Below are 14,584 nucleotides of genomic sequence, written 5' to 3'. Positions count from 1 at the left end.
TAGCATGCTGCTAACATGTTTCTAGCATGATTAGCATGTGGCTAGCATGTCTCTAGCATGTTGTTAGCATGTTTGTAGCATGATTAGCATGTTGCTAGCATGTCGCTAACATTTTGCTAGCATGATTAGCATGTTTGTAGCATGTTTGTAGCATGATTAGCATGTTGTTAACATTTTAGTAGCATGATTAGCATGTGGCTAGCATGTCTCTAGCATGATTTTCATGTTGCTAGCATTTTATTAACATGATTAGCAAGTGACTAGCATGTCGTTAGCATGTTTGTAGCATGATTAGTATACAACTAGCATGTTGCTAGCATGATTAACATGTGACTAGCATGTGGCTAGCATGGCTAGCAAGTGACTAACATGTTTCTATGCTAATCCAGGTAAAACCAGTTGATTCAGTTAGAAACCAGCTAAGACCAGCGTGACAGTGGCCAAAACTACTTTAAAACCATGTTAAAAGCATGTTTTTGACATGATTATCAAGTTACTAACATGTTGTTAACATGTTTCTATGATAATCGAGCTAAAACCAGTTGATTCAGTTAGAAACCAGCTAAGACCAGCTTGACAGTGGCCAAAACCACTTTAAACCATGTTAGAAGTATGTTTCTAGTCTGATTATCAAGTTACTAACATGTTGTTAACATGTTTCTATGATAATCTAGCTAAAACCAGTTGATTCAGTAAAGAAAACCACCTAAAACCAGCTAAGACCAGCTAAAGCCAGCTTGACAGTGGCCAAAACCACTTTAAACCATGTTAGAAGTATGTTTCTAGTCTGATTAGCAAGTTACTAACATGGTATTAACATGTTTCTATGATAATCTAGCTAAAACCAGTTGATTCAGTAAAGAAAACCACCTAAAACCAGCTAAGACCAGCTAAGGCCAGCGTGACAGTGGCCAAAACCACTTTAAAACTTGTTAGAAGTATGTTTCTAGTCTGATTAGTGAGTAACTAGCATGTTGTTAGCATGTTTCTATGCGAATCTGGCAAAAACCAGCTAAAAACAGTGGATTCAGTAAAAACCAGCTAAAACCCAGCTAAGACCAGCGTGAGAGTGGTCAAAACCACTTAAAAACCAGTTTGGGAGACTAGCCAAAACAACTGATCAGCTTAGGCTGGTTTTAGCTGTATTCTCAGTAGAGAGTTTTTAAGGTTTGCCCTGGTAGTAGACAGCTTAAATATATTATAAGCCTTATTTTTCAAAAGTTTGTACCCCCGCAATGAAAGTCTATGGGATTTAAGGTGGTTTTGGTAGTCTGGTTTACGAAAACCATAAGCAGAATCAGTTAGAAAAGATATAGCAACCCGAGTCAGACCAGTCTGAAGGTCTGACCCGAGTTTGGTGGTTCTAGCTTGAAAGCTCTAGGAGGAGATAGTGTTTAAAATTTGGCTCAGAAGAATAATAATAATAACTAGAATTAAAAGTTAGTGAACTAACTTTGATGTTGGCTTGGCCATCTTGGCCATGGGGCAAAAGAGCCATAGTGATTGTGTGCCCAACATTCTTGAGTTGCCCCGCTGCAAAAAAATAAAATAATAATACCATAAAAAATACACCTGCAACAGTCTTTTTCCATGGTCCCTTGCTTTTTTCTTTTTTAATAAAAAGCCTAGGCTATGATAACAGCTACGACAGGGTTGTCTAGCAGAATGCGAAATAAGTCATGCAAAAACCATAATCCCCTAAATACCATTCAATGTAATCTTATTTTAATAGTACTGACAACATATTTTAAGTTATCACACATTACTGAAAAATTAAAGAAGGGACACTATATATAGAATACTTTGGCGAGTCAAGAGCTAAACAAAAAGTCCTGTTTCATTACAAAATACTGTAACTTTTATAAACTTTATACTATCACCACAAAATTTTAATTACTATTTATTATAAAATAAATATTTCATAAAACTGAAACTTAAATATATTATTTCTATAGGCTATACAAAACAGAAAAGAAAAAAGACTAAATAATAAGGCTGAATAAGCTGATCTATAGCATGTTAAATGGTGGTTGCCTGTCTATGAATGGTACACCCCAACCACTAAGCTCACAGAAGTGGTTTGACCCAAGTCCTCAGCAGCCAATGACATTGACCTCTTCAAACTGATTTTTAGGGTGTACTTCAGTGTATTTCACGTGAAATACATGTTAAATACCCGCTGATTTTTCACTTGTAAACAACACTATTTAACACGTTAAATAATATTGGATATAACATTGGAGTAATATAGTATTTTAAGAAGCTCTTAAAAATATATATAAATGACTTTACCATGTTGTGCAGCGCCGATAAATAAATAATATTAAATACGTGTTGTCTACGCATGAAATACACGTATTTAACGTGTTGTTGACGCGTTAAAATTCACGTGTATTTGACCCTCTTGGCCTTCCATACACATGAGATATAATGAAAGGAGACGTGAAAAAAGGACATCGCTTTGTTTTGATATGGATTACTTTATCACAGAATATTTGTTCGGGAGCACTTGTTTAGTTTAAAAGTAGACATGTGAACCTTTCTATAGATATATCTCTCGTCTCTTCGTTGAGTATTCATGGAGTTACAGTTCATTTTAATGACGTGTTTGTAAATGAAGATCAGCGCAGACCAAGGCTGCAGACAGCACACCTTGTTTGTTATCTTTATTTTATAAGTGCCCAAAGTTTTGTTGTTATTATGTTTGTATCCAAAAAAAGTAGACCCTTTACAGAGACACGTTAAAATTCACGTGTATTTGATCCTATTGGCCTTCCACACATTAGACGTGAAAAAAGGACATTGCATTGTTTTGATATTGATTACTTTATCACAGAATATTTGTTCGGCAGCACTTGTTTGGTTTAAAAGTAGACATGTCAAGCTTTCTATATATATATATATATATATATATATATATATATATATATATATATATATATTTATATCTGTCTCTTCGTTGAGTATTCATGGAGTTACAGTTACTTTTTTCCCCTCGATGTCAAATGATATTTCGTTTTGCACGGCTCAACAAACACCTGGATTTTTCTCTTGTTTGTTCTAATGAGTGGATTGTGTGCATTAATATTTTAAGAAGCTCTTAAAAAAATATATAAATGACTTTACCATGTTGTGACGATGGATAGCAATTGATGTGACGTTCAGAACTTCAGCCTGACAGATAAAATCTCACAAGCACATATAAACACTCATTTTCATGTGTATAATATATTCTTCTAAGTGTTTTGTGCCGTTTCGCTGCAGGGTTTTAATGTGAAAGGCTCGGAATTCTCTATTTAGACTTAAAGTGTTCAGAGACATCGCGAGCTCGCGGACATTTGGCTGCCGCGAATATATCATGTTATTACTTTAAACAGTTCAGAAACATCTGAATTCAGCTATTGCTGTGTTCTAACGTGTGGATTGCGTGCAATCGTCGATATAATTTAATTATAAAAGGTCTTAAATAAGAATAAATTCGCTCTTTGTGAGCTCCGTGGAGACAGCCTGAGCTGAGCAGCCGTGATTCTTCTCTCTAGATTCTTTTGACTGCTCTCTGCCCAGACATCAAGTATTCATAAGCTGTATCACGCTGTCAAATTATATTTCATTTTGCACACATAAACAGTTCAAAAACACCTGAATTCTGCTCTTGTTGTGTTCGAATGGGTGGATTCGTGCAATTCGCTGTGATATTATTTTTGGAAGCGCTCATTTCTCTCTCGTCTTTCTCTCTGTTCTTTGGCCAGAGACATAATTTACGTTATAAAACGTATTCTTAAAATACACATTTCTGTTTTAATAAATGGTCATATTAAATCATAGCATAACACATAAGTAGGTACAAAAATAATCAGTGATGCATGCGACCCTTTTGGTCTCAGTGTAGCTCCCTGCTTTACCATGTTATGCAACGCTGAGCAATCGCTGCGATGTTCAGCCTGACAGATAAATCTCACAAGCACATATAAACACTCATTTTCATGTGTATAATATATTCTTTTAATTGTTTTGTGCCGTTTCGCTGCAGTGTTTTAATGTGAAAGGCTGTAATTTCTCTGTGGACTTCAAGTGTTCAGAGAAATACATCGCTAGCTCGCGGGCAGTTGGCTGCCGCGAATATATCATGTTATTACTTTAAACAGTTCAGAAACATCTGAATTTAGCTCTTGGTGTGCTCTAACGTGTGGATTGCGTGCAATCGCCGTTTTAAAAGGTCTTAAATAAGAATAAATTCGCTCGTTGTGAGCTCTAAGAGACAATGCCTACAGCAGCTGACCAGCCGTGATTCTTCTCTCGTCTGACTGGTCTCTGCCCAGAAATAAATTATTAATGAGCCCTGACCCCTGTAATCAGATATGTTGGTTTAGCTTGTCAGTTTGAGGGAAATTGTATTATTTACTTGTATTTTTAACCAATGTAAAAGTGAAAGTAAACAAAACTCCGGGTATTGCAACCAGTAGGGGCGCGATTTTTCTCAGACAATGGAAGTCTATGGGTAATGACTTTTTACATTTAAAAATTAATAAAAAAAAAAGTTTAAGTCTGATCATTCTGAAAAGATATAGCAACCTGCACCGCTCTATCCCGCAGGTGTCTGCCGAGTTTGGGGCTTGTGGCTTTAAAGCCCTAGGAGGAGTAGCGTTTAGAATTTCTGTGTCAGAAAAATAATAATAAGAAAAAGAAGAAGTTTAAATAGCATAACAGTATGTTGGCTTGTTGCCAAGCCAACATAACTAGAAGGTACATTTCCTGAAGAAAATGTGAGTGGTGCTTGCAGTGGCAAAACTCGCCCCTCTGTTGCTAGGGTGTTGCAATTATGTTGCTAGGGTACATGGGGTGGTTGCTAGGGCGGTTGCTAGGGTCCCCATGATGGTTGCTAGGGCCGTTGCTAAGGTACCCAGGGTGGTTGCTAGGGTAATCGGGATGGTTGCTAGGGTGTTGCTATGTGGTTGCTAGGGTACCCGGGGTGGTTGCTAGGGTGGTTGCTAGGGTCCCCATGATGGTTGCTAGGGCGGTTGCTAGGGTACCCAGGGTGGTTGCTAGGGTAATCGGGGGTGTTGCTATGTGGTTGCTAGGGTACCCGGGGTGGTTGCTAGGGCGGTTGCTAGGGTCCCCATGATGGTTGCTAGGGCCGTTGCTAGGGTACCCAGGGTGGTTGCTAGGGTAATCGAGGCGGTTGCTAGGGTGTTGCTATGTGGTTGCTAGGGTACCCGGGGTGGTTGCTAGGGCGGTTGCTATGGTCCCCATGATGGTTGCTACGGCCGTTGCTAGGGTACTCAGGGTGGTTGCTAGGGTAATTGGGGTGGTTGCTAGGGTGTTGCTATGTGGTTGCCAGGGTACCCGGGGTGGTTGCTAGGGCGGTTGCTAGGGTCCCCATGATGGTTGCTAGGGCCGTTGCTAAGGTACCCAGGGTGGTTGCTAGGGTAATTGGGGCGGTTGCTAGGGTGTTGCTATGTGGTTGCTAGGGTACCCGGGGTGGTTGCTAGGCAGTTGCTATGGTAACCAGGGTTGTTGCTATGATGTTACTAGGTGGTTGGTAGTTGTCACAGATGGTCACTATGTAGTTATTATAGAGTTCTTAGCCCATTTGAGCACTTAGCTAATCACTATTAGCATCTAGCTAATCACTGCTAGCATGACTAGCATGTTGGAAGGCCAGTGTGCTAGCATGAGTCAAAAAATCCAACCGCCATGTCTGTACGATGTTCTGATGCAGAGATATAGGTCGTGCAAAACGGTTGCTAGGGTACTCCATTTGGTTGCTATGGAGTGGCTTGGCAGCTGCCAATGGTGATACTCCAAAGGCTGCTCGCCAATATAAACCAACCCCCATGCCTCTACGATGTTCTGATGCAGAGATATAGATCTTTCAAAACGGTTGCTAGGGTACTGTGTTTGGTTGCTAGGGAGTGGCCTGGCAGCTGCCAATGATGATACTCCAATGGTCGCTTGCTAATATAAACCAACCCCCATGCTTCTATGTCTTTCAGATGTTAAGATATCTATCTTTGGATTTAGGTTGCTAGGTAGCTCTTAATGGTTGCTAGGGCGTGGCTAGGTTGTCTTGAAGGAGATACATGATTGGCCGTTTGCTGCCCGAGTCAAACGAGCCCACCCTCATGTTTCTATGACACTTCTATCCAAAGTTATTAATTTTTTATTTTTCAATGGAAGTCTATGGAGCTTGTTGCTATGGTGCTCTATATGGTTGCTAGGGCGTGGCTTGATAGCTTCATAATGATCACGAGAGTCTGATTGGTTGCCTGATTCAAATGAGCCCACCCCCTTGTCTCTATGACTATGTGATCCATAGTTATGCTCAATGCAATATCCCTATGTAATTTCCCACAGTAGGAAAAACACATTGTTTCATGGGCGATCCCTCACCATTGACTTAGTATGGGGCAACTTTGGGGGGCTCTTGCGCCCTAGGGGTACAACTTATACCCCATTGCGGGGTATGATCGCGCCCAGCCTGATAGCCTCTCCAAATGTGGTGATTCGCGTGTTTCTGCGATATTCTCTCTCGGAGCTACGTTCCATCAAAGTTGGCCGTAATGCATTGTCTATGGGATTTTTCGCCCGTTTTTTCGCCCGGTGTACGAACATCGTACGCCCGATCGCTTATAAAAGTCATAGCACACCATTCCCGAATAGGCCGCACGATTTGACGCCTGTTTCGTTGGTCTGTGACGAAAACTGCGGGACTAGTTACGCGCCGAAATTCTGGCGGAAGAAGAATAATAAGAACTAGAAGGTACATTTCCTGAAGAAAATGTGAGTGGTGCTTGCAGTGGCAAAACTCGCCCCTCTGTTGCTAAGGTGTGGTTGCTAGGGTACCCGGGGTGGTTGCTAGGGTCCCTATGATGGTTGCTAGGGCCGTTGCTAGGGTACCCAGGGTGGTTGCTAGGGTAATCGGGGTGGTTGCTAGGGTGTTGCTATTTGGTTGCTAGGGTACCCGGGGTGGTTGCTAGGGCGGTTGCTATGGTCCCCATGATGGTTGCTAGGGCCGTTGCTAGGGCACTCAGGGTGGTTGCTAGGGTAATCGGGGCGGTTGCTAGGGTGTTGCTATGTGGTTGCTAGGGTCCCCGGGGTGGTTGCTAGGGCGGTTGCTAGGGTCCCCATGATGGTTGCTAGGGCCGTTACTAAGGTACCCAGGGTGGTTGCTAGGGTAATCGGGATGGTTGCTAGGGTGTTGCTATGTGGTTGCTAGGGTACCCGGGGTGGTTGCTAGGGCGGTTGCTAGGGTCCCCATGATGGTTGCTAGGGCGGTTGCTAGGGTACCCAGGGTGGTTGCTAGGGTAATCGGGGCGGTTGCTAGGGTGTTGCTATGTGGTTGCTAGGGTAATCGGGGTGGTTGCTAGGGTGTTGCTATGTGGTTGCTAGGGTACCCGGGGTGGTTGCTAGGGCGGTTGCTAGGGTCCCCATGATGGTTGCTAGGGCCGTTGCTAAGGTACCCAGAGTGGTTGCTAGGGTAATCGGGGCGGTTGCTAGGGTGTTGCTATGTGGTTGCTAGGGTACCCGGGGTGGTTGCTAGGGCGGTTGCTATGGTAACCTGGGTGGTTGCTAGGCAGTTGCTACGGTACTTGGGGTGGTTGCTAAGGTGTTGCTAGGCGGTTGCTAGGGTGTTTTGGCTGGTTGCTAGGCAGTTGCTATGGTAACTGTGGTGGTTGTTATGATGTTACTTGGTGGTTGGTAGTTGTCACAGATGGTCACTATGTAGTTATTATAGAGTTCTTAGCCCATTTGAGCACTTAGTTAATCACTATTAGCATGTAGCTAATCACTGCTAGCATGACTAGCATGTTGGAAGTCCAGTGTGCTAGCATGAGTCAAAAAATCCAACCGCCATGTCTGTACGATGTTCTGATGCAGAGATATAGGTCGTGCAAAACGGTTGCTAGGGTACTCCGTTTGGTTGCTAGGGAGTGGCCTGGCAGCTGCCAATGATGATACTCCAATGGTTGCTTGCTAATATAAACCAACCCCCATGCCTCTACGATGTTCTGATGCGGAGATATAGATCTTGCAAAACGGTTGCTAGGTTACTGTGTTTGGTTGCTAGGGAGTGGCCTGGCAACTGCCAATGATGATACTCCGAAGTCTGCTTGCTAATATAAACCAACCCCCATGCTTCTATGTCTTTCAGATTTGAAGATATCTCTCCATACTTTGGGTTGCTAGGTAGCTCTTAATGGTTGCTAGGGCGTGGCTAGGTTGTCTTGCAGGAGATACATGATTGGCCGTTTGCTGCCCGAGTCAAACAAGCCCACCCTCATGTTTCTATGACGCTTCTATGCAAAGTTATTCATTTGATCTTTTTCAATGGAAGTCTATGGGGCTTGTTGCTATGGCGCTCTATATGGTTGCTAGGGCGTGGCTTGATAGATTCACAGTGATCCTGAGAGACTGATTGGTTGCCTGATTCAAATGAGCCCACCCCCTTGTCTCTATGACACTGTGATGCAGAGTTATGTTTAATACAATATCCCTATGTAATTTCCCACAGTAGGAAAAACACAGTGTTTCATGGGCGATCCCTTACCATTGTATGTCTATGGGGCAAATTTGGGGGTCTCTAGCCCCCCAGGGGTACAACTTTTACCCCACTTGGGGGTATGTTCTCACACAGCCTTATAGCCTCTCCAAATGTGGTGATTCACGTGTTTCTGCGAAATTCTCTCTCAGAGCTATGCTCCGTCAAATTTTTTTTTAATGCATTTCCTATGGGACGTTTTTCGGCCGATTTTTCGCCCGGTGTACGAACATCGTACGCCCGATCCCTTATAAAAGTCATAGCACACCTCTCCTCAATAGGCCGCACGATTTGACGCCTGTTTCGTTGGTCTGTGACAAAAATTGCGGGACGAGTTACGCGCCGAAGTTTTGTACGGAAGAAGTAAGAAGAAGAATAATAACTAGAAGGTACATTTCCTGAAGAAAATGTGAGTGGTGCTTGCAGTGGCAAAACTCGCCCCTCTGTTGCTAGGGTGTTGCAATGAGGTTGCTATGGTGGTTACTAGGGTGGTTGCTAGGGTCCACATGATGGTTGCTAAGGTACCAAGGGTGGTTGCTAGGGTCCCCGTAATGGTTGCTAGGGCCGTTGCTAAGGTACACAGGGTGGTTGCTAGGGTAATCGGGGTGGTTGCTAGGGTGTTGCTATGTGGTTGCTAGGGTACTCGGGGTGGTTGCTAGGGCAGTTGCTAGGGTCCCCATGATGGTTGCTAGGGCCGTTGCTAGGTTACCCAGGGTGGTTGCTAGGGTAATCGGGGTGGTTGCTAGGGTGTTGCTATGTGGTTGCTAGGGTACCTGGGGTGGTTGCTAGGGCGGTTGCTAGGGTCCCCATGATGGTTGCTAGGGCCGTTGCTAGGGTACTCAGGGTGGTTGCTAGGGTAATCAGGGTGGTTGCTAGGGTGTTGCTATTTGGTTGCTAGGGTACCCGGGGTGGTTGCTAGGGCGGTTGCTAGGGTAACCTGGGTGGTTGCTAGGCAGTTGCTACGGTACTTGGGGTGGTTGCTAAGGTGTTGCTAGGCGGTTGCTAGGGTGTTTTGGCTGGTTGCTAGGCAGTTGCTATGGTCTCCTGGGTGGTTGCTATGATGTTACTTGGTGGTTGGTAGTTGTCACAGATGGTCACTATGTAGTTATTATAGAGTTCTTAGCCCATTTGAGCACTTAGCTAATCACTATTAGCATGTAGCTAATCACTGCTAGCATGACTAGCATGTTGGAAGTCCAGTGTTCTAGCATGAGTCAAAAAATCCAACCACCATGTCTGTACGATGTTCTGATGCAGAGATATAGGTCGTGTAAAACGGTTGCTAGGGTACTCCGTTTGGTTGCTATGGAGTGGCTTGGCAGCTGCCAGTGGTGATACTCCAAAGTCTGCTTGCCAATATAAACCAACCCCCATGTCTGTACAATGTTCTGATGCAAAGATATAGATCTTGCAAAACGGTTGCTAGGGTACTCTGGTTGGTTGCTAGGGAGTGGCCTTGCAGCTGCCAATGATGATACTTCAAAGGCTAATCACCAATATAAACCAACCCCCATGCTTCTATGTCTTTCAGATGTTAAGATATCTATCTTTGGATTTAGGTTGCTAGGTAGCTCTTAATGGTTGCTAGGGCGTGGCTAGGTTGTCTTGAAGGAAATACGTGATTGGCCGTTTGCTGCCCGAGTCAAACGAGCCCACCCTCATGTTTCTATGACACTTCTATCCAAAGTAATTCATTTGATCTTTTTCAATGGAAGTCTATGGGGCTTGTTGCTATGGCGCTCTATATGGTTGCTAGGGCGTGGCTTGATAGATTCACAGTGATCCTGAGAGACTGATTGGTTGCCTGATTCAAATGAGCCCACCCCCTTGTCTCTATGACACTGTGATCCTGAGTTATGTTCAATACAAAATCCCTATGTAATTTCCCATAGTAGGAAAAACACAGTGTTTCATGGGCGATCCCTCACCATACTATGTCAATGGGGCAACTTTGGGGGTCTCTAGCACCCCAGGGGTACAACTTGTACCCCTTTTTGAGGTATCCTCTCGCACAGCCTGATAGCCTCTCCAAATGTGGTGATTTACGTGTTTCTACGAAATTCCCTCTCTGCGCTACGATCCGTCAAAGTTGGCCGCAATGCATTTCCTATGGGACGTTTTTCGGCCGTATTTCGCCCGCTGTACGAACATCGTACGCCCGATCGCTTATAAAAGTCATAGCACACCATTCCCGAATAGGCCGCACGATTTGACGCCTGTTTCGTTGGTCTGTGACCAAAACTGCGGGACTAGTTACGCGCCGAAATTTTGTCCGGAAGAAAAATAAGAATAACTAGAAGGTACATTTCCTGAAGAAAATGTGAGTGGTGCTTGCAGTGGCAAATCTCTGCGCCCTGTAGCCACCCATGATGCCTGTGTGATATTGTGGAGCCGTGATATAAGTTCTTTATATTGATATATGGTTGCTAGGGCGCTCTATATGGTTGCTATGGTGTGCCTATATAGTTCATATAGTGATATTTAAATATGATTTACCAGCCTGATTCCAAAAAGCCCAAGACAGTGCATCTATATGGTTATTTTGATGATATATAGCTTTTAAATGTTGTTAAACAGTTGCTAGGGTGCTAAAATTGGTTGCTATGGCGTGGCTATGAAGTTGTTGTGTCACTACTTATGGACTGCTTGATAGGCCGATTCAAAAGAGCCCTCTGCCAAGCCTCTATAACTTTCTGATCCAAAGATATGATGTCAGATAGTTTTTCCAATGTTAAGTCTATGGGATATTTTCACACATTTTCTTCGCCCACTGTACGATTATCGTAAGTCCAATTGCTTAGAAAAGTCATAGCACACCTCTCCTCAATAAGCCACACGTTTTGACATCTCATTCATGGGTCTGCGACAAAAAATGCGGGAGGAGTAGCGTGCCGAAATTTTGTCAAGGCGGATAGTAATAGTAACACTAGAAGGTACATTTCCTGAAGAAAATGTGAGTGGTGCTTGCAGTGGCAAATCTCTGCGCCCTGTAGCCACCCATGATGCCTGTTTGATATTGTGGAGCCGTGATATAAGTTCTTTATATTGCTATATGGTTGCTAGGGCGCTCTATATGGTTGCTATGGTGTGCCTATATAGTTCATATAGTGATATTTAAAGATGATTTACCAGCCTGATTCCAAAAAGCCCAAGACAGTGTTTCTATATGGTTATTTTGATGATATATAGCTTTTAAATGTTGTTAAACAGTTGCTAGGGTGCTAAAATTGGTTGCTATGGCGTGGCTATGAAGTTGTTATGTCACTACTTATGGACTGCTTGATAGGCCGATTCAAAAGAGCCCTCTGCCAAGCCTCTATGACTTTCTGATCCAAAGATATGATGTCAGATAGTTTTTCCAATGTTAAGTCTATGGGATATTTTCACACATTTTCTTCGCCCACTGAACGATTATCGTAAGTCCGATTGCTTAGAAAAGTCATAGCACACCTCTCCTCAATAAGCCGCACGTTTTGACATCTCATTCATGGGTCTGCGACAAAAAATGCGGGAGGAGTAGCGTGCCGAAATTTTGTCAAGGCGGATAGTAATAGTAACACTAGAAGGTACATTTCCTGAAGAAAATGTGAGTGGTGCTTGCAGTGGCAAAACTCGCCCTTCTGTTGCTAGGGTGTTGCAATGAGGTTGCTAGGGTACATGGGGTGGTTGCTAGGGCGGTTGCTAGGGTCCCCATGATGGTTGCTAGGGCCGTTGCTAAGGTACCCAGGGTGGTTGCTAGGGTAATCGGGATGGTTGCTAGGGTGTTGCTATGTGGTTGCTAGGGTACCCGGGGTGGTTGCTAGGGCGGTTGCTAGGGTCCCCATGATGGTTGCTAGGGTGGTTGCTAGGGTACCGGGGGCGGTTGCTAGGGTAATCGGGGCGGTTGCTAGGGTGTTGCTATGCGGTTGCTAGGGTACCCGGGGTGGTTGCTAGGCAGTTGCTATGGTAACCAGGGTGGTTGTTATGATGTTACTTGGTGGTGGGTAGTTGTCACAGATGGTCACTATGTAGTTATTATAGAGTTCTTAGCCCATTTGAGCACTTAGCTAATCACTAATAGCATGTAGCTAATCACTGCTAGCATGACTAGCATGTTGGAAGTCCAGTGTGCTAGCATGAGTCAAAAAATCCAACCGCCATGTCTGTACGATGTTCTGATGCAGAGATATAGCTCGTGCAAAACGGTTGCTAGGGTACTCCGTTTGGTTGCTATGGAGTGGCCTGGCAGCTGCCAATCGTGATACTCCAAAGGCTGTTCGCCAATATAAACCAACCCCCATGCCTCTACGATGTTCTGATGCAGAGATATAGATCTTGCAAAACGGTTGCTAGGGTACTGTGTTTGGTTGCTAGGGAGTGGCCTGGCAGCTGCCAATGATGATACTCCAATGGTTGCTTGCTAATATAAACCAACCCCCATGCTTCTATGTCTTTCAGATGTTAAGATATCTCTCTATACTTTGGGTTGCTAGGTAGCTCTTAATGGTTGCTAGGGCGTGGCTAGGTTGTCTTGAAGGAGATACATGATTGGCCGTTTGCTGCCCGAGTCAAACGAGCCCACCCTCATGTTTCTATGACACTTCTATCCAAAGTTATTCATTTTATCTTTTTAAATGGAAGTCTATGGGGCTTGTTGCTATGGTGCTCTATATGGTTGCTAGGGCGTGGCTTGATAGCTTCATAATGATCCTGAGAGTCTGATTGGTTGCCTGATTCAAATGAGCCCACCCCCTTGTCTCTATGACACTGTGATGCCGAGTTATGTTCAATACAATATCCCTATGTAATTTCCCATTGTAGGAAAAACACAGTGTTTCATGGGCGATCCCGCACCATTGTATGTCTATGGGGCAAATTTGGGGGTCTCTAGCCCCCCAGGGGTACAACTTTTACCCCACTTGGGGGTATGTTCTCGCACAGCCTTATAGCCTCTCCAAATGTGGTGATTCACGTGTTTCTGCGAAATTCTCTCTCAGAGCTATGCTCCGTCAAATTTTTTTTTAATGCATTTCCTATGGGACGTTTTTCGGCCGATTTTTCGCCCGGTGTACGAACATCGTACGCCCGATCGCTTATAAAAGTCATAGCACACCTCTCCTCAATAGGCCGCACGATTTGACGCCTGTTTTGTTGGTCTGTGACGAAAACTGCGGGACGAGTTACGCGCCGAAGTTTTGTACGGAAGAAGTAAGAAGAATAATAATAATAATAAGTATGTGAGATAATAGTAGTAGTGCTTTGCCTCCGGCAAGCACCACTAATAAGTATGTGAGATAATAATAGTGATGCCTTGCCTCCGGCAAGCACCACTAATAAGTATGTGAGATAATAATAGTGATGCTTTGCCTCCGGCAAGCACCACTAATAATAATAAGTATGTGAGATAATAATAGTGATGCCTTGCCTCCGGCAAGCACCACTAATAAGATTAAATAGTAGATCAGTAAGTTGGCTTTTTCAAGCCAACTTAACTAGGCCACCAGGAACTCTATTGAAAGACCTTGACTCTGTTTTCTCTAAAGTCTTACACATGAACACAAGTGCAAACATGCATAATACAAACACACACATTCGTGTTTTTTTCTGTCATGGTGGGGAATTTCCACAGACTTCTATTGTTTTTATACTGAGCTACATTGTTTGGTGTGTTTAACAAGCTGTTTTTTACATTGGGACAATTGATGTACACAAGACCATGAATACACAATGAGGACTCACGTGGCCACTTGGTTCATGACCTTGGTAGAGGTGTCTTTGATGGTGTCTTTCAGGTTGTCCTTGATGTTGCTGAAGAACTTTCCAGCACCTCCTTTAACCATATCCAAAAGTCCCCCTCCAATGTTTCCATCCATATCTGGAGACGGAGGGCCTTCAAATGATCAGAATTTCATATCTTACAACACACATGCAGATGGGACACCACACATTTGACATGTCATGACTAGTGATAGACTGGAATATCCACGAAACATATAAATAAAATATAATGTTTATAAGAAATGGAATGACATTTTAAACAACCAATTACTATTTTAATACAATTTG

At 43.6% G+C, this 14,584-nt stretch overlaps 1 protein-coding gene across 7 annotated transcripts in view; it reads right to left on the bottom strand.

The window, feature by feature from the left end:
- LOC113050567 (putative tyrosine-protein phosphatase auxilin) overlaps window positions 1–14,584 on the bottom strand; it is a 49,317-nt gene that overhangs the window by 24,287 nt on the left and 10,446 nt on the right. For 5 of the 7 annotated variants that reach the window (XM_026213638.1, XM_026213640.1, XM_026213641.1 and 2 more), the window contains one exon: window positions 14,258–14,408. In XM_026213638.1, the coding sequence (XP_026069423.1) occupies window positions 14,258–14,408 (151 nt within the window). The remainder of the gene's footprint in view (window positions 1–14,257; window positions 14,409–14,584) is intronic. The other 2 variants (XM_026213642.1, XM_026213636.1) reach the window with 1 other exon arrangement.

Source organism: Carassius auratus, chromosome 31 (assembly GCF_003368295.1).
Source record: "Carassius auratus strain Wakin chromosome 31, ASM336829v1, whole genome shotgun sequence".
In the NCBI taxonomy this organism is placed as follows: domain Eukaryota; kingdom Metazoa; phylum Chordata; class Actinopteri; order Cypriniformes; family Cyprinidae; genus Carassius; species Carassius auratus.
Note: the sequence above shows the minus strand (reverse complement) of the source record. Positions and strands in the feature narration are given on the sequence as shown.